Source organism: Seriola aureovittata, chromosome 7 (genome assembly GCF_021018895.1).
Source record: "Seriola aureovittata isolate HTS-2021-v1 ecotype China chromosome 7, ASM2101889v1, whole genome shotgun sequence".
In the NCBI taxonomy this organism is placed as follows: Eukaryota; Metazoa; Chordata; class Actinopteri; order Carangiformes; family Carangidae; genus Seriola; species Seriola aureovittata.
The window spans coordinates 17,115,490-17,143,282 of record NC_079370.1 but is presented as its reverse complement, the minus strand read 5'-3'; the positions used below and the strand labels follow the sequence as shown (position 1 = coordinate 17,143,282).

Here is a 27,793-nt window from a genome sequence, read left to right as displayed (position 1 = left end):
AGTGTCACTGTATGGTTTGTATTATACTATTCTCTACAGCAATGTATTATCACTGTCATCTGCTGTGTGCAAACAACCCTCTGTCCTAGAGGACATTTGATGTAATAGATAGAAAATAGAAAGTAGATGAGAATATTTAGATATATATTATACTATCAATATTACATTTTTGCCAGCACTGTGTTCAGTTAATAAAGCAGATGATATGATGAAATATGACATCTACTTTAATGCTGTGTTTCTTCCACTGTCTCTCCCTTTCTCTCTCTCTCTCCAGTCTAGTTGGGTAATATCAGTAGAGTTAGCTATCGGACCAGAGGAAGGAATCAGCTACCTCACAGATAAGGGCTCAATGGTGAATATGCACACACACACACACACACACACCTATTAGTGTAAGAGTGGGACAGAAACTCATCGTGGAAGATCTATCTTTTATCAATCTGTAAATATGTAACCATTTCAAAATTTGCTTTCTTTCAAAAAAAAAAAAAAATGCTGAATCCTTTCCCTACTGTATACTGTGTGCTTTTATTAAAGATCACTGCAAGGGCACAGTGGCAACCACCCATACTGCCCTCTGCTGGTTCATCTGGCCTCCTTAACACACAGGTTTTCTCTGGTCTCCTCAGCTGTCCAAGTGGAGAGGGGTCTTGAAATGCTTAAAATTTTTTTGGTAGTTTTAGAAACAAAACAAACACTATGGGCTAAAAGCCAGATGTATCATCACCAAGTGACTTTATGAAAACCGCACAGCTGCACTAAGGTGGTGCTCGCTATGGTGACCACAGCTGCATACCCATAACTCCAGTGCTTAGATTGAGTTATTACATTCCACCTTAATTAAGACAGACTGTCAAAATGTCAGTGATTAATTTAATAAATTCATCTTTGAGTGAAAATGAGTCAGAGCTTGTCGTGTCATGTGTGGCCTTTATAAACACATTAAAATTCACTCTTGATGATATTATCTTTGTAGTGTTAAAAGACTTTGATTACTGTGGTTGGCATTGTTTTATCTAAAAATGGAAAGATGTGACTAACTGATAAAATTTGAAAAAAAACACCTCAACCCTCTGCATTGTAGCATGAATTATCTATAGTTTTTTTTTGAACAGATCATTTCCACTGAGCTGAATGAACGGCACCAACATATACAGTGTGTTTATATGTGATTTTTGATATTTCTGTGTATCTGTCTTTGTCCCTGCAGCCTACACACTTAGCTAACTTTAACCAGGTTCAGTCCATCCAGTACTCTGCTTTGGAAGAGAAGGACAGGAAAGGCATGCTGCAGCTCAACGTAGCAGGAGCTCCAGAGGTAAAAACACAAACCAATGTCCATTCTAGGGTGGTTCTTTGTGAAACATCACTCATTGCCGGGACTTTTGATATTAAGTTTAGAGTAATACATTCAGTTGTATTTGAATTAAATCACGAAAGGCAAAGAGCTGTTAAACCATTGATTCACATGGAGTTGAGGCATTTTAAGCTACAACACAATATAATCATCCAAAACACGTGTATTTCAAAATGACAATGAGCCAAAACTATGTGTATGTTGTATTTTTGTTGGCTTGTAATGGTGTCAGACCCATCATATTTGCAGCACAGTCTGCTTTTAATCCAATTGTGAAACAACAGTGTGTAACAAATACGATGTAGCCTCTGCTTGGTAAACATTGTATTGGTAGTACCACAGAAACTGGAGGAACAACATGAAGACATGTAGGGAAAGAGGGGGACGGTACATGGGAGGGTGAAGGCGTGTGTTGCCATTTGCACTTGAGCGCCAGCATGAGTGTGTCTGTCAAGAGGAGGTGTGTGTTCGCAGCAGGCTTAGCACTAGTGGAAAAGCATGTGTGCATCAGTGCTAAAGTATCTGTGTGGGTTTTTGTGTGTGTAAAAGTGTGTGTGTATGTGCACTGGTAGAAGACGCTATCACTAATAAAGCTCTCATTGTGTCACTGTGAAGCAACTCTCTGTCCCACTCTTACACTAATCCGTGTGCGTGTGTGCGTGTGCGTGCGCGTGCGTGTGTGTGTGTGTGTGTGTGTGTCTGTGTCTGTGTGTGTGTGTGTGTGTGTGTGTGTGTGTGTGTGTGTGTGTGTGTGTGTGTGTGTGTGTGTGTGTGTGTGTGTGTGTGTGTGTGTGTAGCCTCTCACAGTCACTACGGCATCGCTGACTACAGCAGAAAACATGGCTGACTTGATTGACGGATACTGTCGGCTCGTCTCCTCGGCTACTCACTCCTTCATCGTCAGAGTCCACAAAGGTAGAACATGGATCCATTCATAGATGTATTTTATGCTCCTATGTGCCCAAATTAATCTTGATATGATGGCATCTCTTGCTTTACTTTACTGGTGCTATTTTGTTGTTTTATTGTGTATATGTGTGGATGCATTTTCTTTGTCTAATTTTAATGTAGACTTGAAGCAAAGAAAACAATTCCCAACATGTTTTACCTTATGCTATAAATGGTACACAGGGCTGAAATTGCAGTCAGCCATCTTTCAAACAGTAGTCAAGTCTGATTGTGATTGGTGAGGCTTTATACTTGTCACTTTGAATCACCTGTCTGTGTTTGGTTAGCCTTTTCTAAAAATAACTATGGCAGTATAGAAATGGTTACAGTGATGTTGTTGCTCGAACATGAAGCCGGTCTGTCCTATTCTGTAACTCGTGTTCATTCTGTCTTTGCAGAGGGGGACAGAGCTCTGCCTTCTATACCCAAGTAAGTCAGCCGAGTCTTTTTTACACTAACTGTGCCCTTTATCAAGTAAAAACAAGGTGTCATTTTCCTGTCAGAGATTAAAACATTTTAAAATACACTGTCCCACCCATGGGACACTTTGACCTTTGCAGCACTACTTAATGTGTGTTTTGGTTTGTACTGGAGTTGATGTTCACACAAGCTTGACAAATTATACATTTCTGAAAGCTCTAAGTCTCCTGATTCTGGACGTATATCACTGCAGCAGATGTTGACACAGAATTGGTTCATTCTTGTGGCCATGGCTTTGAAGTTTTCCACACATAATGTACTACTACTACTACCTAATATTGCCTTTTTATGCCAAAAATAGGCACAGTAAAAAGGACTTAAATCTCTCTCATGTTTGTGCCTCTGTGACATCGGTTGAGTTTGTCTTATACTCATTCTGACTTTTTGGTTATAAAGCTTACCTCTTAAAGAAGACCAGGGTTATGACTGTGATCATGAAGAACAGTGATCTTTTTATTTGGGGTACATTATTTTCCGGCTGGTGCACCAAAATGGGGGTGACTGGGTTAAAGGGGTGCAGTCAAAGTTCTAGTGATGCATAAGAAAACTTCATCCAGTTCCTCCCTTTAACCAGTGCAACCTTGTTTGTTATCTTTTGTGTTTTTTATTGAGTGCCTTCACTCGATTTGTTTTACACTTCAGAATTTGTTTTGTTATTGAATGGGAATCTTGAAGCTAATAGCTGCCAACCTGCAGCTTGGTAGTTTTTATGATACAATTTTAGTCTTTGAATTGCCCGTATAATGAATATTATGTTCATTATATTAAAAACAAAAAAGGAAGCACACATAACAGGATGTGGGAGGATCCTTCATTACTCTGGTTCCACGCATATCTTCATAGCTACAACTGGCAGCTCATTCAGAATACATTGGCTTAGAAGTGAACCAAATCACAAAAATCATTTTCTCATATCTGGTGCAGAGTTTCAAATCATGAGAAGCGGATGGAAAAACGGATGGACGGAGTACGGACCAGAGCTGTTTGTGTCTCAGGTATGAACCCCTGTCTGGCTGTCTCCTTGCCTGTTGGTCTCTTTATCCCCTGTCAGTTTTCCTCTCTGTCTGCTGCGCTAAATGTCATGAATGACAGTAACTGCTAAGAGTTAGATAAAGGGTTCATAGATATGTGTGCATACCCTGTCTCCCATATAAAGCCTCATCTGTGTGTCCAGTGAAGAGTCCTTGTCTCGCCAGATGTCCCCACGGAGAGCTTTAGTCACTGTCACACTGCCTCTGCCCTGACTGTCTGCTGACCTCTGACAAACTCACAGTTACACAGAATTAAATGAAAATGACCTTGAAGTCATTAGATAATATCTTTGGCTTTATTTTTCTGGCTTATTAAAGTAAAACCAATGCATCTCTCCCATTTCTCCCTCTTGCTGCATGTGGCTTCTGCAGGTCACACTAGTGGCGATGGTAAACAACATTCTTTCTATTAACCCTCCTAAATGAGTAACACAATGGAATTCCTGCTCTGTGTCCACATTTAGTGTACTGTATGTGTGTAAAGTATCTCCCCTTGTATCTTCCTGTGTCCGTTTCTGCCTTATCCATGACTCAACCTGTTTTGCTTCAACTTGTTTCTGTGGAAAGAATGAACTTTCCATCCCTCCCCTTTCCTCGCGTCTGTGTCTCTCTCTCTCTTTCCCTCTCTATTGTGCTGTGCTGTCTCATTGCCTGTGTGAAGCTGTTCAGTAGTACATTAACATTTTAATTGTTGTGCATGTGTTTGGAGTCAGGTATGGTGACAGTCTTTTGGAAAGGTACTTCTGTCTGATGATGTGTTTCTGTTACTGTTGGCACTTTCACTCCTTTTTTTTTTGACTGTTACAGTGTGTTCACTGAACTTAATGAGTTGCGATGCTTGTGGTGGTTGATGTAGAGACAAGGGATATCATTGCAGATATAAAGCTTAGTAATACAAATCTTTTTGTATTGATAACAGAACATTTGCTTTTTATGACGTCAAGGAAGATAGCCTCCATGTCGTAATGTGAACGCTGCCCAGGGGTCTCTGCTTGTCATGTCAAAGTGGAGTTTTAGATTAGCCTCTTTTTTTTGCGTCACAAACCGAGACTTAATGTTTCTTTGTAACTTTTCTTCCCTCCTCACCTCGCTCTGGCTCTGCAGAAACTGACGACTATGCTGAGATCATAGATGAGGAGGACACCTACACAATGCCTTCAAGTAAGTTGCCACACACATGCACACAAACATTGTAGGCTGCTTATGTGACAAGTGGAGAAACAAAGTGACAGGTGTTCAGTCCTTAGTTTGTGATCGTATAGCATACTGTGTGCGTGTGTGACAATTTGTTCGTGTGTGTTTAGGTGTGAAGGCTGGTTGGTTGATAGAGCGAGGATTAAAGGAGACATGATCCATGTGTCTCTATTTTGGCACTTGAAGTTAAGTTGGGTTTAGATCAGGGTGAGGACACATGTTCTGTATTACAAGTCAACTCCACTACTTGAAAGTATTTGACTGATCAAATTTGTCTTGATCTTATCTTCAATATTTTTGTGTGGGGCTTTTTTAATTCTGTCTCAAAACCAGACAATAGATGATCTTGTTACACTACATTAAAGTCACATGAGAAACCCGGTTCCCCTTTGAAAAAAAACATTTTATCACTATTTTCCTTCTGACATCAATTTAAAGTTCACTCGTCCACAAATTCAAATGGAGCATTTAGTGCTGCATGTGAAAATGTTTCACCTCCTGTTTTTAGATACGAAGTGAAAATATCATTCACTTGCTCGACACCATTATATTATTTAATTGAACTGCACAGGTGGAACACAGAAATCCAGATCAACATTATTGAATAGCAGAGCAAAGAAAGGACAGTTTCTTAACATTTCACCACTCTCCACTGTACGGGTGGATTTAATGATATATCAGGTGTTATCATAAATCCTCTCAGACTTCAGCTTTGAATTGAACTCTTTTTAGATGGGTGGATAACAGGATGGCTGATGTTTGAATGAATCTACATTTTCCGTGGTCACATGTCGCAATGATATATAAATGGGGAAGCCACGTTTACCACATACTACTATTTGTGTATTATTAGGTCAGCAAGCTATATTTGTGAGTTGTCACAAGATTCCTTCCTAAGGCTGCATTGACACGTCATCTTGCCACAATGTTTACATTACAGTGACCAGTTTTCAAAAGACTCCTCGTCCCACGCATCACTGCTATATCATGAGTGTTCAGTTCGACAGTATGTTATTGTGTTGGTTTTAGGCATCAGTGCAGAGCCTTCTCTGGCCTTAAAATATCTTTCAGCTGTTTCTGATAAACTTCACTCTGCATTATCACCTTTAAAAAGGAGATTTGAGTAAATCTGCGGGCCTGCTGTGCTGCTGTTGCTGCTGAGTATTGCCTGTTCACCAGGTTTTGGACAATAACGCTCTAAGTGGATGATGCCCCATAGGCAACATTTAGAGGCAGTGAAGATGGGTGATATCACCTTCACCAAGGATGGGAAATACAGCTGGGACAACGTAAAGGTGAATAACATAGCAGGGTTGTTGGGATATTGAAAAAAAAAAAGAACTACACCCATTTAAACTGCCCCAAAATGCTACCTGGGTATCATAAGCACATGTTGGTCCATGCAACCAAATTCCAACATGGTTTTGCTTTTTGACCATTCATAAATTATAGCTTTCGCTTTATTCCTGTGGAGTCACAGGTGTAAACACAGAAACACATACAGAGAGAACAAGTGAGTGCTAACAGCAGACAGAGAGTGCTAGATGTTCACGCTGTAAATGAGCAAAAACAAAAATTATTACATGCTATTTACTAGTCTGTTAAACATGACAGATGTGTAAATGATTTGGTAAGAAATGATCCAGTCAGATCAATACACTGACAGATGGTACTTAAGACAGCAAAGGTCACATTCAGCTGCTCATGTCTAGTCTGAGCAGTTTTCCTGAGTGTCTGTTTTGGTTTTGTGAACTAGACGGTTGCCAGGCAATAAGATGGGTGCATTTAGTGCTGAAGCTGTGTTTGCATTTTAAAACACTCCTTTTATGAACTGTTTACACTAGCAAGTGGTCACCAGTGGTGTGTGTGTGTGTCTTTGTTGCTTCGTTTGCTCTACACAACAAAAATTAACCAAAAGGCTTTAAATATTATAGAGTTAGAGTATATAGAGTTATTTTATATGTTCAGGGACACTTTACCTAAACTGGCAAACAGGACCCCTAAATTAGCATCATTACATCACAGTCACAACCACAATCATGGCAATTTTTAAAGTAACAATATTTCATAACCAATAAAGTATGGCCTTCTGTACTCACAGCTAGTTATTTCTGTCTCCTATCACTAACCCATTTTCCCAGAATACTATGGACTAGATCAAGGTAAAGATTGGAACGTACCATTAGTTTGGTTGTATTGTGATGGCTCTTTGATTTGGTGGTTGTTGTGATTCTTTTCTTTTTACTTTTGCCTGCGACTGTAAAATAAAAATTCGGAATTTATTTCTGTACCCTGTTGATTTGACCCCCCTCTGTTGATGTTTGATGTGCTGTCAGTTTTTCGGCTAAACTGGTGGTAACTTCAGAACTGAGTTCCAGTTGTTGGACATCGATCTTGTTGTGTATATTAAATGTTTAAGGGGAAAAACAAGGTGGTACAAACTGTTTCCAGATACATTTTTCAAAAAAAAAAAAAATCTATAATGACACAAGCAACCTACAACCGTTGAAACCCAGTTACTGCTCAGGGTAATAAGAACATGGCAAGAATTCAAGAGCATTTTTTTAGATATCATTTAACCAGGCACATTGACTCAGTGCATGTTCCTATGTATAACTTTGGCTTAGAAGAGGAAGTGCAGTGAGACCAAACGGTTTAAATAGACACACATATATATATAAATATATATATATATATATATATACTGTATCATTTTAAACATAAACCACTTACAAACAGCGTAGTCCCACTCCATTGTTTAAATATAACGCTTGAGTTTTTAAATATCAGGTTACATGGGCGACATTTAGAGGCACAGCACAAAGTCATTAATTATGGCCTACTGTACATTTTTGTTACTGTCTGCTGTAGCCCATTTCCACATTTAGCCCCAGGCATCTTGTTGCCTGACATCATTGTCTCTAAAACTCGCACATGTACCGGACATTTTACTACAGCGATCATCACAAAAGAGAAGTGTGAGATTTGTCAAATGTAAACTGACATGTATAGCTTCATGTACGTTATATCCATGTGCTGATTACATGGACAAAGTCAGGTCAACAGTGTCATACTTTTCGGGCAGAGCAAACCACCAGCCTCTCAACAGCCAACATTTCACAGACCTTTTGATTCCTGTTTTAAATTCCTGTTCTAAATATAAAAATGGCGAAAGTACAAATGAAAATTTGACTCGCCATAGTAACATGTACAAATTCCTTTTGGACCAAGATATTGTTAAACCGGTCCTTTATCAGCCTGTGAGCTTTGAATCCCTGCCGGTTATGTTTCACTATTATACAACAAACCTGACTTTATCCATATTAGATTTGAATTAACATAGAAATTCATGTTATACATTGGGTATTACTGGCTGTTGTCTGTCTGTGTTACATGGCATGTCTGGCTGTGGTTTGCTGATGCTGTTGTTGCATGCTGTTGACATTGAGCTATGCTTGTTGCTAAGACTCCAAGCTTGTCAGAGAAGGAAGGTGGATTTAACTTCCACAAATTCAGGATAAGTTAAAATTATTTGTTGTCTCTAGAAAAGATGGCAACACAAAATGATGCACACATGAAATTAAGTTTTTGCTACACTGTGTGCTCAGATCTGAAATGTTTCCAAAGGTGCATCTCCTTAAAAACAGTAACTGTGTCACAATCAAATACATTTTCTGGAAAACTTGTTTTAAAACTTGTGAAGCACTCTGACAAGCTTGGTAAATGTAAGGCTTGACTAAAAAGTGTATGTGTGGGCATTGATGTGTGTTTGATCTGAAGGTCTGCTCTGTTTGTCCTCATTTGTGCGTCTGTATCTGTGTGCATTCATGTCCGTGTTTATTATGTATCTAGCCCGGGACTATGAGATTCAGCGGGATCGCATTGAGCTGGGACGCTGCATAGGTGAGGGTCAGTTTGGCGACGTCCACCAAGGAGTCTACATCAGCCCGGTACATTTCCTCTCATTCTCTTTTTCTCACACTCGCACCCTGTAAAACAATTTTTCTCACTTACCACCACTTGCACGTATACAGCGTAGTTGTCTCAGAATAAATGATGCGATGGACTTTCCATTCAATAACCATGGTATACTTCAAACTCTGATAATTTAATTTCAATAGGTGAAATCAAACATATGCTAAAGTATAATTTAATAAGCCTATATAGAAAGCTGTAAGTTAATTTATTGGTTACCTTGAATATAAATTACTTTATTAGACAGTGAATATGCTGAATGTAGATGCTTCTGTTGCAATAGTGGTGTTTATGTTTCTTGCAGGAGAACCCAGCTCTGTCTGTGGCAGTGAAGACGTGTAAGAACTCAACATCAGACAGCGTCAGGGAAAAGTTTCTCCAAGAAGCTTGTGAGTTCCTTGTGTGTGTGTGTGTGTGTGTGTGTGTGTGTGTGTGTGTGTGTGTGTGTGTGTGTGTGTGTGTGTGTGTGTGTGTGTGTGTGTGTGTGTGTGTGTGTGTGTGTGTGTGTGTGTGTGTATTTGTCACGTTACCTGACAATAATTACTCATTCTCATCAGTTTGCAGAAGAATGGCCCCTATAATAAAGAAAAAACCTGCTAGCTGTTTGTGGACTGATCTTTGTTCCCCTCTTCTTTCCCTGCAGTGACCATGCGTCAGTTTGACCATCCTCACATTGTGAAGCTGATGGGAGTTATCACAGAAAATCCAGTCTGGATCATCATGGAGCTCTGCACACTCGGAGAGGTAGGAGACTGATATGATTTGTATAAGGGTGTACTGTTATTTTTTTTTATTCAATAGTTTTTTATGGGGTAAAAACTGGATATTAAATATTATTAATTCAGATATCTGTATTTAAATCAAATTATAAAAATACCATCTACACTTTAACTGTGTGATTTTAAAATGATGTAAATGTCTCTGGCTCATTTTTGGTTTCAAAAATCCAGGGGAAAATCTGAATTGGGATTTTTCAGTAAAAATTGAACATTTTCATAGAGTTCCGTATTAAGTAATAAATTACATTTAAATTGGTTTGAGAAAACATATTTATAAATAATCATGTTCTATTTCTGTTTGCATTGTTTGGTGACATTAGTTTTCTTAATAAGCACATTTATTCTTAAGGCAAATCTCAACTGAGAGTGTAGCACTTCTCATATGAACAGTGGCTTCAGAGAATATTCACAAACACACTTTATTGTGTTGTAAATTGCCATGTTTGCCCATCAATCAAAGCCAATAACCTATATTGACAAAATGAAAACATGCTTTTAGAAGTTTTTGCCTTTTGCTGTGGCACTCCAAACTGTGGTAAGGTGCATCCTGTTTGCTTAAGTTATCCTTGAGATGTGTCCAGAATATTAAAATCACCTCTTCACCTCTTACCACAACCAAATTCTCTGTCCATGCCATGGTTATCTCTCACCAGGACTACAGTGAAACCCTTACAGATGGTCCAGAATGCAGCAGCCCGTCTGGTCTTCGATCAGGCACATGTCACTGTGCTGCTCATTGACCGACACTGGACAGGAGGCTGTCCAAATCAAATTAGAGTCACTAATGCTTTCCTTCAGAGTGACTTCTGGGTTTGCACCATCTACTTGAACTCAATCATACAGGCTTATGGAAGAATGGGATAAACTGCCCAAATCCAGACATGCAAAGCTGGTAGAGACTTACCCAAGAAGACTCAAAGCTGCCAACTGCTGCCAAAGGGGCTTCTACAAAGTACTGAATTAAGGGTTTTGATTATTTAATTAATTTTCAAAAGTTTCTAAAACACGTTTTCACTTTGTCATTTGTTATTATATAGACTGATGGGCTAAAATGGCAATTTTATCCATTTACAATTAAATTCAGAACACAAAGTGTGCAAAAAGTGAAGGGGTTTGAATACTCTCTGTGAAGCCACTGTGGGCAGCAGCACAGTGGACTGGAGGCAGTACACTGCTCAAGTTAAATAAGAAGGATAATATCTCCACTAATTTCTCCTTAGATAGTTCCTGTTCTGTCTAACCATGACACAGCTTGTTTCATGGAACTGTGGGTATTATTATTACCAGCTGCAACAGCAGGGCTGTTAGAGGTGTGTGTGTGTGTGTGTGTGTGTGTGTGTGTGTGTGTGTGTGTGTGTGTGTGTGTGTGTGTGTGTGTGTGTGTGTGTGTGTGTGTGTGTGTGTGTGTGTGTGTGTGTGTGTGTGTGTGTTGTGTGTGTGTGTGTGTGTGTGTCATGTTTTCCTGGGGACACCTACTATAGCGGGAACAGTTCTGAGAACTGTGGCAGGTGTTTATATTTCTGTATGTGGACAGATTTTGTCAACACGACCGCATCACAACCATGCAAGATGCAGTCATCAAACTTTACAGGTGTGTAGCTGAGATCAAAATGAAGGCCAAGTTCCTAGATGTGTGTGGTCTGACCCATGAGTATTGAGTGCTCATGTAATAATGTAAGAAAAACTACAGAGTACTCATCGGTCGGAACGGCCATCACAGCTGGTGTGATGCCAAAACAAGACGGTCTCTAGTTTTCACTCTGTGTTCCTCTCTCTCCTTCCACTCTATCATAGTTTCTCCCTCTGTTTCTTTCCTTCTCACTCATTTTAAATCTCCATTTACTACTTCTTCTTCTTCTCCTGCTTTCTCTCTCCCTGTCTGTTTGTGTGTTTTTAATGGCTGTTGCTCGCTTCCTCTAACATCCCTCTGTCTGTGTTTTCTCCCTGTTCTCCATAGTTACGGTCGTTTCTCCAGGTGAGGAAGTATAGTCTAGACCTGGCCACTCTCATCCTATACTCCTACCAGCTCAGCACGGCACTGGCCTATCTGGAGAGCAAACGCTTTGTACACAGGTATGAAGGAGGGTATCCTGAAACCACAGTATACCACAATATTCTTACATTTTAAAATTAATGTTCCATTTACAAGTATTAGTTTGAGGTTTTTTTGAGGTGTGTGGTGCTAACTGGCCAGAGCACCATAACATTACATAGATCTTTCACAGAGCGGTTGCTTAATAAAATAGTAAAATAAAATAATTATTCCTGTTTCCTCTGTCATGGTTGCAATGAAGACGGACAGTTGGGTGTGAAAGTATTTTATTTAATGGCAGATAGTCAGAGCCAGGTGTTGGTAAAATTGAAGGCATGTCCTGATACAGGAAAATATTTTCACAAACTTCTAGTATATGAAGGCCAAGTCTCACAAACATGTGAACTGATCTGGCTGAATTAGGAACACTAACCATCTTATCATGCTTTTTCTTTTTTTGGTGGTTACATGAGAAATATGAATTATTACCTCATGTGACAAATGTCCAGTCAAGTAGATTAAAAGAATAAATGTCATAGTGTGTAAGATTTCTTACTCTGGTTTTGTCGTCTTTAGGGACATTGCAGCGCGGAACGTGTTGGTGTCGACAGTCGACTGTGTGAAACTGGGGGACTTTGGTCTGTCGCGATACATGGAGGATAGCTCTTACTACAAAGGTAACAGTCATACCTCCATGCACACAAGTTGATAATAAAACCAACTCTCCCTCCTCATCTTAAGTCTTTCTATCACAACATGTGGAAAAAGAGGCACTATTATTCGCATTAGCTCGTATGAGCTGAACTGATCCGTGTAACTCAGTTCTCCTGATCCCTGTTTCAGCATCGAAAGGTAAACTACCTATTAAATGGATGGCTCCAGAATCCATCAACTTCAGACGATTTACCACAGCCAGTGATGTCTGGATGTTTGGTGAGTTTAAGTCCATGTTGTTTTCTTCCTTCCTTCATTTCTGTGTAAGTTGTCTCCTGATGTTTCATGCTCAGTCTCTTGTTTTTGTAGCATGGTAAAAGTCAAATAGGTGGTTGTCGCATAGTGACAGAGTTTATGCTGTTTTTCTGTCTTTCCATAGGCGTCTGTATGTGGGAGATCCTTATGTTCGGCATCAAGCCTTTCCAGGGTGTGAAGAACAACGACGTCATTGGGAGGATAGAGAACGGCGAGCGGCTGGCGATGCCCCCTCAGTGCCCTCCTACTCTCTACAGCTTGATGACAAAGTGTTGGTCTTATGATCCCAGCAAGAGGCCGCGATTCAATGAACTCAAAACACAACTGAGGTACTAAATCATGTGGTTCTAGTATGTGTGGGTGTCTTTGTCTTGTCTTTTGAACATTTGAATGATTCCTGGGACAGGGAAGGTCAGATAATGATTTTATATATGATTTAACTCAGCTGAAGAAGTACAATTTATGTTTTAAGGGTTGAGATCTCTTGATGTGGTTGTGTCCATTTGAGCCAAGACATTTTTTGTTCTTCATAGTCGGCTATAGCTCTAATGAACAAATTAAATTAACACAAAATGCGTTATGTAGTTTGATCCGTCAAATTTTACTCAGTCTGTCTTTTATAGGTTTAGATGTGAGATTTGGATTACTTTCTACTTACTATCTCACTCCATGTTCTTCCTGCTGTTTTCAGGTTAGTAGTTTAGATAAAGGACTATTCCACACTAAATTATGTTTTGCAGGTGAACAGTTTTGTTACACCTTCCCAACAGCAGGTGTCACTGTCTGTCTGTATCAATGTGACATGATAAATAGAGCAGACAAAGAGCTACAGCAGATATTATACCATTAAAATTAATAAACATACTGTGGCCTTTGTCTTTGACAGCTGGTTTAACATCAGACCAGAGTGACCCATTAAAGATGTATGGCCAGAGCAGCAGATTAAATTTCCATAGACTGTCAAATACAGATGGATAAGAAAAGGGACAGTGATTTTTTTTTTTTTTTTTTTTTTTTTTTTAATTTCAGCTAAGGTCATGTATTCTTATTTTCTTTGAGATGGCAGAGTGGATCATTTCATTGCTTCTTGTCTGCTCAGATTTAATGTAGTTTAAAATACTACATGAATGTTTCATTTTTGGTAAGAGACATAGAGACAGTTGTGAAATAATTTCCTGTGTGGTGAGAGTATACCTACTCTGGACATTTTATTAATGTCACTCCAAAACAGTTCTGTGGCTAACAATATATATCCTAATGTTCATATCCCAAACATACTGTAGACTTGTGACTATGACAACAGTTACTGTATGTCAAGTATCAAATTGTGCCCATACCCTCTCTGCAGCAGTGTTGTATACAGTATGGTCCATAAATATTTGGACAGTAATATCTTTTTCATTGTTTTGGCTTTACTCCAGCAGCCTGGAACTCAAACGAAATAATGACTAGGAGTTTCTGCAGTCAACATCATCAATAACCCTTATGATGTTGACTGCCATATTTGGTGAACAATGTAGGACTATTTCCTCTTGGGAAATACAGTTTGTAAAACAAACACTGTCTCTCAAATTAAACCAGAGAGTTAACACTTCTTAACCTAAGTATTGATTGTACTTAAATCTAATGTGCAGGAATACGGAGCCTATCAAAACTTCAAATACTTAACAGACTGCATTTTACCTCCTGTTTTGGCTGAGGACATTACAGTTGGCATAGTAACAAAGATGCAGTGATGACAGAGATAGATTACACATCTTGGTCATGCCTTGCCTCCTTGTTAAATGATACATCACTTCTTTGTTACCAGCTTTGCCTGGAGACAGATTTCCAAGGAGAGAGACCTTATCTACCAAGAGACAATATCCTGGGCACGTTGTGATCAGATAAGGCAGAGCTAGACAGCACTGCTAGTAATTCGAAAACTTGCTTAGTAGAGTAATGCGTCATTGTGATATTTCCCTTTGAACAGGAAGGGGACAACCTATTCATTAGTCATGTAATGTCATATTACTAACTGGGCAAGGCAGTTAACGATTTATGAAAAGTTTAATCAAAGAGACTAAGAGTTGCGCTCATAAGACCGAGAAAAAACTAAACAAAATCTTCTCATTTTAATTCCAAGAACAGTGGGTGTGGTGTCATCAATCAGGTGGCAGCGGAGGAACAGCAAGTAAAGAAAGAACCTGACATGTTTTATGGTTTATGTCTGCCAGTGTTAGGTTACACTATGTGATTATAATTAATGTTAATCACAGGATGCCAACAGCCAAAGTGACATAACCAGCACTCAGATCATAATTTCCCCCAACACACTTGCACAAATGCAGGTAGAGTTAAGCTCTTTAAGATATGTTCATGCCTGATAAGATCTTTTCTTCTGCTTTGTGTAACAGTATCAGGATTCCTGTTGGGACAGAGAGATAGTATTCACTTAAATCCTGCTAACCAGCAAAACTTAAATAGATTAAATAATATTTTAAATAGCTGGAAGACAGGGTTGAACAAGAGTTCACACTATTTCTTTTACATCAAGGCTCACTGACATTTTCCGGTATACAGGAGCGGTACCGTATGAGTAGAGCTTTTCCCAGACACTGTGACATAACAATTCTTAATCACTCAGACATGAACGGACCTGTAGGTTTTGGGAAGTTATGTTTCAGCATCGCCTCTCATGGAAAGATAGATCATACTAGTAGTGGTGGTACCATTGGACCAAGGAAGGATCGCCCTATATGAATTTAAACAAATGGCCCTGTGGCCAGATTCTCCAGAACAAGGATGCGTTTATATCATTGATCAAAAATGAATCACTACTCCATCTTAGCAACATATTATTCTGAAGATATCTCCCCCTTAAATACTAACACCTTCCTCTGTGTAACATGTACATGCAAGTAGGTTTGATTTAATTCTGAGCCGATGTTTATTTTTAGTTTGTGCATTTACCTTTAAAAAAAGTGTAACTTGTGTCTTTTTTTACGTTGTACCTCACATTGGAAGTGTTGCAGCTTGAATCACATTTTTGTACTCATAGACCTAAGTAAAGCAACGCAAGTTTCAGGAGCACAGCAAGATGCCATCATTGTTTCCTTCAACATGCACATTCTCACTCTGTGTTGTTCTCTCTCTCTCTCTCTCTCTCTCTCTCTCTCTCTCTCTCTCTCCTCTCTCCCCCTCTCTCTCTCTCTCCCTCTCTCCCTCTCTCTCTCTCTCTCTCTCTCTCTGTCTCTCTCTCTCCCTCTCTCTCTCTCTCATCCTCTCTCTCCCTCTCTCTCTAACATACACAGAAACAGGAAAATAAGAGTGCATATTTAACTCCTGTGGTTTTATGAGTTTGCTTAAAACCAGCATGACTCACACCTTAAATTCCTCCATGATTCCTCTTCCAATTTTTCTCCATGTCAGCTCTCCTCTCTCACCACCTAATTCTACTCCTCTTACAGTCTTTCCAAACTCTACCTTTTCTGCTCTCTTTTTTTTTTCATCCTCTCCTCCTGAACTCTTTCACCTTTTCATTGTGTCCTCCTGAGCTCACTTTCTTTTTTTGGTTCCGAATGAGTTACAGGCCTTGAACATCACGGAGGTCCCGCTCACTTGACACATGTACAGTATGTTTGCGGTTGTATGTTTTAATGGGCTGAAAACCCAGTGTGGAAAAGTACATGCGATCTGCATTTGGGTGCTAAGCTGACAAAATTAAGAACATTTACTCTAATTGACTATGATGCTTTGGCATGAAGAAATAGTGAGGACCCTTAATGTGCCTCATCCAGTGTCCTGGAAACCAAGTCAATATTGACCATGTTCACTGTGGTCACTGACTATTAATAGGAGAAACTCATGCCATATAAGGTTATGCAGTTTGGTTTACTTTCGGTCTGGCTGGCTTTTATATCATAATATCAATTATAGGTCTCTCCTGCCAAATATGCAGCTCTCAGCTACTACTACAGTTTTCCTAGACTGCAGACCAACGTGTGTGTGTGTGTGTGTGTGTGTGTGTGTGTGTGTGTGTGTGTGTTTACACAGTGGGCAGCTGCCAGGAGCTACAGCTTTCCAACAGAGAGAGAGAGAGAGAGAAAATGAATAGAGAGAGAATGAAAGAAGCAAGGAAAAAGGCAAGCAAGCACCACTGTTGCTCGGTGCTCCCATGGTCAAAGTTAGCGGATCAAGGCTCCTAATTTTCAGGCCTTATTATCCTAATAGTGAAGTCTATGTGTGGTGATGCACTGTAGCTAGTTAGGTCTAGTGGGGTTTTGTTCAGCTGCAGGGAACAGTAGGTTTTTATCTGCTGCGTGTTGCTGGGATCCTTTGGAGTTATTCATGTTGACCTTCAGTAGCGTATCAGTGCTGAGTGCTGCTGGCCCATCATCACTTTAGAGGCTACGATATTCTCCTAAAAGGGCTTCACTTGAAATACTCCAGTGCTGTCGGATAGGCCTTTTCTGTAGGTAAAGTATGGGCTCTTCTGTCTCATTATGCTTTTCTAAATGTAGTGGTATCAGCCTGTGTTTATGTGTACAAGTGTGCTGCTTTCAGTGGATGCTGTAGTATCTGTGGGTTAAGTCCAAAGCTGTTTTTGAGCAGCCATTTTGTATGCCTCTTAAACATAATTCATAGCTGATTGTTTGCCTGTCTTCTTCTGATCCTCAAGAAGAAATGTGTCTTTTTGCATGTCCTACTTAAAGGATGGGTTATTTTTTGATCAAGTCTGTCTTAAAATAGCATTCACATACACATATGTACATTGAAATGGTTTCTGTAGTTATCCCTCATGTCCGTACTGGTTTGTAAAAAGTGTCACTGATGAGGTAGAAAAGTCCTAATATGACGCTCTGCAGACTGTGGGAATCTTAGTTGTTTGTTTTCATGGACAATGTTTCCTTGCTGCAGCGGTGGCATAGTAACACATTTATCCTTTAACAAGAACAAAAGAATTTTATTGTTTTGCTCAAGAGCACTTCAGTAGGGTGGATGCTTGCTGCCATTAGTTTCAGCCTGATTTAAACATATAATGTGAAGTCTGTATTTCAGTTCCATCATTTAAACACATTGTAGAGACCGCTATATGACATGCATGCAATTATTCATAATTAAATTTACATCAGCTAATGAATAATTAAAATGAATGAATTAAAACGATTTTTCTTTTTTGTTGTCCCCCATGATGAAATCAGGGAACAGACTATTGATTACCCTCAGTCCAATCAGCTGAGCCGTTGTCTTCGTGGTATAACATCTCATGTTAACATTGTTGCACGTCATCTTTATGTTCTTAATTAGCAGCTGTTTACAGCTCAGTGTGCTGCTCAGTGGTCATCAGTAGCAGTCATTACTGGGCAGCTAACAGGTGAGAGCTACATGAAAATGAGGCAGGGCGTTGCTGAAAAGTCCAAGATTGTGCAGTCGGCCCAGCCTGAGTAAATAAACCAGGCCTTGTTATTCCAGGTGGTGGCGTTGTGTAGGTGGGGGAGGAGACAGTCAGTGTTGATGTTGCCAGGTGCTGAAGTTATCATCAGTTATCATCGTACGGATACATGACGTCATTTACTGTTAAACTGTGAGGCGGGGATGGCAGATTCATTGATGGATCTGTTAGTAAATGCTTTGCTTGTTAAATATTTTAGTGATGATACTTGTACAAATGTGTGTGACTAAACCTGTCAGGAGACGGATTTAGACAGGTGCAAGGATACACACACATACACAGACACACACACAGCAGGAGAAAACAGAACAGGAGGGTAATGATGTTACTAGAAATAGCTCTCATACCCTTGTTGAGGGAAGGAGGGCAGAAAGAGTGCGTGTGTGTGTGTGTGTGCGTGTGTGTGTGTGTGTGTGTGTGTGTGTGTGCGTGTGTGTGTGTGTGTGTGTGTGTGTGCTGGATAGTTGAACCATTCACTGGGACCATCAGCTCTTCAGCAGCAGCTCCTCTCCCTGGGAATCTGCATTTGGTTTAGCAGCAGTTTTCCCAGGAACGGGTCAGTGTAAGTAATTTTAGGGGTAAATTCAGTGTGGTATCTTTGGCTACATTAGTCCTTTATAAAAAACTTGGTTTGGGGCGTGGGACATTGCTGAGTTTCCAAGTGATTCAGTTTGTTCATTTCTTAAGCGACGTTACTCAAAGATTTACTGATTTAGTTCTAGTTTCAGTTTTGTCTGGCACAGCAAAGAGATGGTATCAGTAGTTACTGTGAGTACACAATGAAGGGTAAAAGTTGTTACAAACTCTTTTTAAGACGTAAATATTGAAATTAAATTATACGTTGCAACATAACAGCTGACCATTCCAGCACTGACGTTGAGTAGATGGCGAGAATCAAAATTGAGTTATTCAAGCATCTGAAGCCAAATAGTTTTTATTAGTATAGCTGTCAGTATTGGCACACTGAGCAGTGTTGGGAGTTACGAGCGTTCAGGGATGAACTGTAGTGGTAGTAAGAGACTGAGCAATAAGACATTTCATAACAAAATGGAATTTGTTTTTCTTCTGACTCTAGTAGTTTGTGTTTTGACGCTCTGTACAAACAGTGTGTGAGGAGCACTCTGTATGCACGAGTTTGTGTGGTAATGACACTTTGACACATAGAACGATGTGTGTGTGCTTATGGGCTTGTCTGGGAGTTTTCATCTTTACAACGCGAGGTAGAAAAACACGTAAGCTGACAGTTTGCTTCTTAAAAAACTGTTCTGTTGAGGAAGTGTTGGTACCTCATATTTTCCAGGTCATGTGGTTGTTGTGTCTGAATATTTCATGACGTACCTGTCAAGATGAGACCTGACAGAAAATGGTGGGCAAGATGGAAGTGGCATTATCTTGTAGTCTCCTCTGAGGTTCTTCACATTTATAAATGGATATTAGCGACACCTGTTATGTGTTTTGTTTTTTGGGGGTTTTTTTTATTTCTTCTAGAGATTGCAACAGAGACAGCCCTATCTGTTTATCACCTATAAGCTTTCTTTTTGCTTCTTCCGCTGGATTTTAAGAGGTGATAGTTCAGCAGAAACAAACAAAGACACAAGCAGCATTTTTGTGTTACATGATCTTTTTCTTTGTTTCCAGCACTATCTTAGAGGAGGAGAAGCTCCAGCAGAAGGAGAGGAGCAGGATGGAGATGAGGAGGCAGGTCACTGTTTCTTGGGACTCAGGAGGGTCTGATGAAGCCCCGCCAAAGGTAAGACATACATCAAATGGGTCTGTGTCTCCGAGTCTGTTTGTGTCTGAGTGCGGTAACCACACATAGGAGTTGGTGATATATTTTTTTGTTGACTTTGCTGCATTACACATGATTATAAGTCGCCACCATAAATATTTAGACGCTCAGCTAATTCTGCAGGATCTTGCTGAGGTCAGTTGTCAAGAGGGGTTTTTCTCGCAATGATAATCAAGTTAAGAAAAACAAATCTAAAAGGGTTTGAGTGTCAGGTGGGTTACAGTCCCATAGCATGGGGAAAATTCCCTCACACAAAAAAGAAGAGACTCTTCAGGTGAATTAAATGTTACAAGAAAGTGAATGTTTTGGTCATAATACCACTGATCATGTGACTTTTATGTCACATTTTCACACATTTGGCAGCTTTTACATGTTATAAATGTATAATTGTTTGTTTGTGAAAAGCCGCTGTGGAGGCATTTTTTTGTCTTATACTGTATGTCACCGTATAATCACCCTGAGGTGGGCGGGTTGAGGTTAGTATTTCAGTTCAGTAGATTCGAACAAACGATATATATTGATGCTTTTTGTAATATGCATATTCAAGCCCCTGACCACAAACTCTCAGCACATGCTGTGGAAAATTATCTAAAACTGGAACAAGAGGTATTTTTCTAACTAGCTCCCTTCAAATGTGTGAACAAGGTTGATTTCCTGAATGATTACCTTTTACAAATATGACATTAGTTCCTAGATTGTTCTTTTTGTAAGACCATAAACTCCACCCCACCCCCTCCTCCACTAGTACCATCCCACAGCTCACAGCTTGTTGCCCCAGCTGCTGGCTGCTTCACCCTCACTCACTGCCCCGATGCCCCTGCTGTTAGCATCTGTTACCTGCTTCTTTTGGTCACAGTTAAAGCCATATGTCTTCAACAGTAGTTAATGAGATTGAGATGTTTTTTTTTTGTTTTTTTTATAACTTCAGTAATGTAGTTGCCCATGCTTGAAATTAAACTTGGTTTCCAATGTAAATGAATGTTGCATTTGTTTAATTTGACAACAAAAATAAATAAAAATGTTGTTAAGGGAATTGAAAGCTTTGCTGACGGTTCAGAAACATTTCATGCTCTTTCGAGGCTCAGTCTCTGCGTGGCTTCATCCCCGTCTTTCTCACCTGTCCACTACATGTCTCTGTCTTCTATGATACCTTTTTTATTTCCATTTGTCCCCCCTCTACCTTTGTCTTTCTGTTTGCAGCCCAGCCGTCGTCCCTCCCTGCAGACCACCTTCAGTCAAGATTGCCTTTCCACTCCTTCTTCTCACCACCATTACCATGAAAACCAGCGCTTTGCCTCCCAGCTTTCCCTTTGCCTCGGAAACCCTCATCCTTCATCTCCCTGCACCTCCTCTCACCTACCCACTCCTCCACTCTGCTCATCACCTCTGCAATTTCCCCATCACTTTTCCTTTTCTCCCAATGCTCAGCCTCAATCACTTCCTCTTCAAAACGCCACTCACTACAATCGCTCATTCTCTCCACACCACGCTAGGTTGAATCCCGAGTCCCTACAGTTTCAAACTAACCTCTGTTCTCCACCTCACACAGATTCAGACAGCACGTCCAGTGGCAGCTGCCCCCACAAGATAAATTCCCCTACTAACAGCCGCCTGCTCTGTTCATCGCAGCCAACGTCAAACAACTCCCACTGCCGCCCCAGGCACCTCTCTCCTCTCCTTCCCCAATCCAGTCCTAACCTTAACTCTCTGCCCAGCAGGATGTCGAACGTTTGTCCCCTCACCCTCCAAAACATCCAGCAGGAGTCAAATTCTAATCTTAAAATCCCACTGTTGCCCAGCTTTCATCCTGGCTGCCAAACTAATCCCAGTACCCCACTCCAACCTGACCCTGACCCCCAGACCCAACACCGTGCGGTGCAGTCATGTGGGAGGCCCCCGCTGGTCTGTCCTACTCCTCTCACTCCCTATACTCTGCCCTCCAGTAACCCTCTTCCACCCAGTCAAATACCAAGCTTCCCTGTAACTACTCACATGCCATTTCCCATCCCCTGCTCTCAAAGACCCATGTCCAGACCCTTGAAGGCAGGTGGTGTACTGCTACACTGCTCTAAAGCTGTTTTTAATCATTAAAACAAACCTGTTTGTCTGTATCAAAGAAGGTTGCAACAGTCTTGGTTGTGGAGCCTTTGATAAATGTCAAGAGGGATTTAAAAAGAAAATTCCTGATTCAAAGATTTGCAGGTCCAGGTACAAAAAAACATCATATCAAATCTATTAAGGCTCCTGGAGGTAGATACATTTCTTATGTGATTGTGATTGAAATCACCAAAGCTGAGTTTTCTGTTTTGAAATAAGAAGATTTCCACTTTAAATATTTTAATTCTGTCCACATGTTGTCTGCATTTGGCCACTCGTGGTGCTAAGAAAAAAAATGCCATCCAGTAATTTGGCTGCAGACAGAAACATCACTCGCAGAGATCTTTTCTTACAGCCCCTGATAACTTGGTTTCACATCTAAATCTTTCTCTATAATATTAAATATTCATAACTAAATAAGCAAGAATCAAAGATAAAGATTGGAAAAACACATCCTTAGGTATTATCTGTTTCATCGTGATATGTATATGTTTTCAGGACCTTAAACATTTGATTTTCTTTGACGTTGGTGCTTATTTAACAGTTGGCCAGTTACTGGGTTCAGGACACTGGTTCATTCCCAGGTTTCTTTTCTCTCTCTATCCACCACATGACAGCCAAAGTTAAAAATAAGTACAGTTTGGTTTAATTAGCTGCTTGAAAAAGAAAAACATACTGAAATAAGAACACATTAGTCAAATTTGTTTTGGCTGAACACAAGGAAACGGAAAAGGAGTCCACTGTCAAGAAAAATGTTGCAACATTTTTTGATTCATGGCTTTCATAGTCATCATCTATGACTAAACTCACTCTAAACTTTGAATCATCGATTATAACCGAGTGCAGTGATTTTGATGCCAGTAACAGTGCAATCAGCATGTTTGTGCCTAGACTGGTAGCATGCTTTAGGACCTGAGGGCCATGCTGTTTAAATGTCCTCTGTCGTGATTGAATGTAGTTACATACATTTGTGTTTGTCTGTGTCAGGCATTGTGTTGACGTGTCCTCGGATTATTGCGCCCTATTTCGAGCCTGCTCCGGATGCCTGTGTAAAATCCTAATTCCACTGGACTAAGTGTCCGACTCGCCTCACAAACATGGAGCTTAGATACAGTATTTCATGGATAGGCCAGAAAAAGCAAGCAGTCGCAGAATTCACTAAAAAAATCTTGTGGTCAGCTTTTAAATTTCACTGGAATTTAAATGACGAGGAATGAGCTCAGTAAGCATGTTCAAACCATTTACACTAGGTGGAACCCAAAGTCCAGAACTAATGCTATAACGCAGCAACTTTTCCTCTCTCCAGCTGCAGGTCTCATATCTGTTCAAGAGGAAACGTTCAACTACTGAAACATACAATACAATTCACTATAATGCTATGGATCTGCATTCTGCCACATGGATTTACTGCATGTACAACTGAAGCTCATAAGTGTTAAGCCTGTGTTTGAGACAGTTACTATAAATACATGAAGACCTAGCTAAAAGGTCTCTCTCTACTTAAGTCTGTTTATACAGAGCAAGCTCTCTGTCACCTTGACCTAACTGTTGGGTGCTGGCCAGTGGTGCCGCACATGAGCTTGTTTTTGTTGGTGACTCCGTTTTAGGGTGAACGTTCAGCCTTCTCCCCGGAGTTGTAACAGCACCCTAGCTCGAGAGTAAATATGAAAAAGAAAAGCAAGAAATACTGTTACAATCAGAGATGAGTGATTGAAAGCAAAAATACAGTTTAGTTGTATAAGGCAGCAGGAAAACAGGTCACAAGTTAAATCCCTGCAACAGCCAAGATCCATTCCTGTTATCACTGAGACGTCGCTGTTACAGAACCATGTTGCTGTATGTTTGCACAGCACTGTGACCCTTATTATGGTGATAGATGTGTCTGTGTGGGAGTCGATGAATTGTGCCTCAGAGTGATACATGAAGCGAAAAAAAAAATGTTAATTACACTGTGGTACACAACATTCCTAAAATGTTTCATGGAGTTATGCTACATGCTGGTAACATATAGGGAATGTGAGGGTTTGTGCCTCACAGCAGCAGGTTCATTTTAAAAAAGAATCTCAATCACTGTGTTGGCTGCCCTAAGTCGCTGCATTTTTAATTTATGCAGTCAGTTTAAATGCTGAAGGTAATGACACATTTAAAATACAGTGGTGTGTTCTGCCCTCATAGCTGTGGCTTGAGGATTTCTGGTTAACACACACAAAGCCGTACATTTCTATCAGACGGGGAACTGGTTTGTAGCAAACAGGGTACCACAAGTCCCAACACTGTATCAGCTTATTGTCCTTGCCAGTAGATGGTGTGCATTGGCACATCTGCAGGTGTAAACTTCTGCTGCTGTTACTTGTTTTTCCCGTAAGTGACGAGCTGGACCTGAATCTCCTGGCACTGCAGTTCTACGATTTTGGTCGTTAATACTTACATTCAGATATTCATCCACACGTCTCCAAATAGAAACCAGTTTCTGTCTTCTACTGGTGTGACAGTCCTGTCTGATTAACCTCCAGTCTTTCTGTCTGTTGTCCCTGTGTTTATCTTTCTATTTTTAAACTGGGTATTCCCAGGGAAACCTCCCTTCACATGGACTGACTGTGACAGGGCTGTGAATCTGGGGCAGATTGAGACTTTAAAGATATAATTTTCTTCTTGAGTAGGAACCCCGTGTCCTTCCATGAGTGCGCATGTCCACAAACATGCTGTATGTTTCTGTCTGTTGGTATGACTCTGTGTCTGAAAGTTTGAAGCTCCCTTTTGTCTCGTCTTCAGTTTCTTTGTTTTGTCTGCTTCTCTTTGTCCTTCCCTTCCTACTTTTTTTCCTTTCCTTGTCTCCCTCCCTGTCAACCTTTCCTGTCTTTCTTTGCTGTCTGTCTCCCACCCTCCCTGTGTGTCTTTGTGTCTGTCTTGCTGTCGGAGGTGTGGTCCAGAGAAAGCTACTATGAGAGACTGTGGAAGGTAGAAGTTACAGAAATATTGTGCTAGACACCAGCTCTGTGTTAGACTTCAAATCATTTAGAAAAATGTTCCCAGTCATTCTTAGAGGGGAAACTGTTCATCAGCTTTTAACGACTTCATCTCAAAAATTCACCAGAAACCAAGAGAGGAAACAAGGCTGCGGGTTCACCAAGGACTTCTGTTTTTAGCTACAAGTGCTAACCAAAGGAATAGAAAAGAATAGGATATATATACTCCAGTATCAGTCTACTAAACCCTGTTCTTTGGCCAACAGCACTCAGCAGCAGCAGCAGCAGCAGCAGCTTGCATTAAAAATGCCTCACAGTTGGAAAAATCCCATTTCTTATGCTGTTTGGAAATATTTTACACTTCTGTCATTCAGCCTCATCGGCAACAGTAAATCCATTCATCCAAATTAGAAAAGAATTTGTTCTTGAAATAGGGGTCTTTGGTGAACATGCAACCATAACACACTGTTTACACACCTGCATCACATCTAACCAGATTTCCCAGTGATCGCTAGTCCAGGAATTTAACATAGTGTATACCGGTCATCCATGGATGTTGATGTTTGTAACACAGGGACAGTAGTTCATGCCAGTTCAACTAACAGCTTGCTGGACTTGCAGCCCAGTGGGTGGTCCCTTTTTTGATTGACAGCTAACCCAGCCACACAAACAGCTCCCGGAGGTTTGTGTGTTGATTGTCTGAATGACCCGGTGTCTCGTCTTCTAACGTTCAGTTTGGAGAAAAAAATGAACAATACTTAACCTTTTGTTTTTCCCTATCTGTCTTTCTGTTCCTCAATCTCTCCCTCTCTTTTGCTTCATCCATCTGTCTATCCTTCTCTCATTCTTTCTCTCTCTCTCTCTCTCTCTTCTCTTTTCTTTCTGTCTCTGTCCATAGCCGAGTAGACCAGGCTATCCCAGTCCTCGCTCAAGTGATGGTTTTTACCCCAGTCCCCAGCATCCGGGACACTACCAGGTATGTAGACTCTTCTGCTCCTGTAGCATTTGGTATATAATGGCAGAATTTAAATTGTGATATAATTTCATACAATGTGTTCAGAGTAATCAAGACTAGAAGAACTGAAAGAGGACTGATGAAAGACTAACATTTGTCTCTGTCCTCCCTCCCTGTGTCAGATGGCAGGGTACCCCGGCCCTCACACCCTCCCCTCTGTGCCCAGCGCCCTGTACCCCCCACAGGCAGCAATGCTGGACACACACCACGCGCACACACACCCCCGCCACCACGTCCACACACACTCGCACATGCAGCACCTTCCCCAGCCTCATGGACAGGACATGGCACTATGGGGCTCTGCGATGGAGGTAGGAGACCAATTTCATACCCGTACACACACACACACACACACACACACACACACACGCATACACACACACACGCATACACACACATACACATACGCACACATGCATACAGACAAATATGTCATGACAGGATTGTCAACTAAAACACATAGCAAGCTGATCCTTACCCAGTCATCTAGCTCACAGCCGTTCATACTCATGTCATGTTCATAGCTGATCTAAATAGTGAGAAGCTTTTCAAAAAGCCCTTTTTTTATATATGTTTTATATGTATGTTGTTATGTTTTCATTTTCAAGACTTTAATCTGCAAGTCCAGCTCTGAGTGGTTAAATATTAAGATCCTTTTTACTTTCTGTAAAAGAGACTGATCATTCTGCGAGGAGGTATTGTGATTGAACACTTGCATAACTCCAACAAATTTAATTAATTATCCAAATATTAAAATAGTACAAATCAGTGGCCCATTGACACCCATTATTTTTAGTGTGTGTGTGTGTGTCTATCGCCTCAGTTCAGCCTCTCATCAGTCTGGTGTATGTGTCTGCCTGTCTCCATGTCCTGTGTTTGTGTTTATGTTTGTGTGTATGTGCATGTCTCTCTTCATCTGTATGTCTCTGTGACTTTGTGTGTGTGTCCCTGTGGTGGTGTGCATGTCTGTTGCTACGCCTTGTCTTTTGTTGCATGTTTGTTTGTTTGTGTGTGTATGTGTGTGTGTGTGTAGGACAGGGCAGTAGACATGCAGCAGTGTGTAGGCCAGCAGTGCCTGTTAATGGAGGAACAGCTGATGATACAACAACAGCAGATGGAGGAGGATCAGAGGTGGCTGGAACAGGAGGAAAGGCTGCTGGTAACACACACGGCACACACAGTAGAAAATACATACACACACAGTTAATACGTACACAATACTAAGAATGTGAGAGAACATTTAACTTCAAATGTAAGAGTGGTTTCATCCTCAAATCAACTTGAACATTACAAAACAAATATATATCTGCACAACCGGGAAAGTGTCACTGCAGAGAGTTTCATAGAGAAACAGCTACATCATAAGACTCTCGAGTCTCTGCTGGCGTGTTGTTGTGCATGGTACAGTGTGATGTCGTTACCTGCAATGCACAGCTTTCTTGCTTAGTTGCCATCATTGACTTGTCGGTTGTGTTGTTGAGAGGTTTTTTTTTTAAGTTCCAAGATGCATGTTGTTGTGTTTTTGTATATGTGTTAATGGACTCTCTGAAACTCCTTATCAAAGACAAACATATTCATATGTTCATTAGTGTCCTTTAATTGTCCTTTATATGTCAATTCAATTAGATATAAAAGCTAGACTGAAAGCTGTGATCACTTAAATTTCCAAATAAAATAATACTTCAGTCCTGATAAAAATTACATTTGTACCTATAGTAGTGAAA

The 27,793-nt window shown here is 40.4% G+C and overlaps 1 protein-coding gene across 16 annotated transcripts in view; it reads left to right on the top strand.

Annotated features, from left to right (window-relative positions):
- The window catches only part of LOC130171781 (focal adhesion kinase 1-like), a 63,439-nt gene that overhangs the window by 25,196 nt on the left and 10,450 nt on the right, over positions 1-27,793 (top strand). For 4 of the 16 annotated variants that reach the window (XM_056379934.1, XM_056379935.1, XM_056379927.1 and 1 more), the window contains 19 exons: positions 278-355; positions 1,214-1,321; positions 2,158-2,275; positions 2,707-2,737; positions 3,713-3,783; positions 4,192-4,209; positions 4,924-4,980; positions 7,155-7,175; positions 8,866-8,963; positions 9,293-9,377; positions 9,632-9,732; positions 11,725-11,840; positions 12,376-12,476; positions 12,643-12,732; positions 12,893-13,097; positions 19,841-19,952; positions 25,953-26,030; positions 26,192-26,380; positions 27,103-27,228. In XM_056379934.1, coding sequence (XP_056235909.1) covers positions 278-355; positions 1,214-1,321; positions 2,158-2,275; positions 2,707-2,737; positions 3,713-3,783; positions 4,192-4,209; positions 4,924-4,980; positions 7,155-7,175; positions 8,866-8,963; positions 9,293-9,377; positions 9,632-9,732; positions 11,725-11,840; positions 12,376-12,476; positions 12,643-12,732; positions 12,893-13,097; positions 19,841-19,952; positions 25,953-26,030; positions 26,192-26,380; positions 27,103-27,228 — 1,803 coding nt within the window. Of the gene's footprint in view, positions 1-277; positions 356-1,213; positions 1,322-2,157; positions 2,276-2,706; positions 2,738-3,712; positions 3,784-4,191; positions 4,210-4,923; positions 4,981-7,154; positions 7,176-8,865; positions 8,964-9,292; positions 9,378-9,631; positions 9,733-11,724; positions 11,841-12,375; positions 12,477-12,642; positions 12,733-12,892; positions 13,098-16,827; positions 17,226-19,840; positions 19,953-21,191; positions 22,994-25,952; positions 26,031-26,191; positions 26,381-27,102; positions 27,229-27,793 lie in introns of those variants that run through there. The other 12 variants (XM_056379939.1, XM_056379936.1, XM_056379926.1 and 9 more) reach the window with 11 other exon arrangements.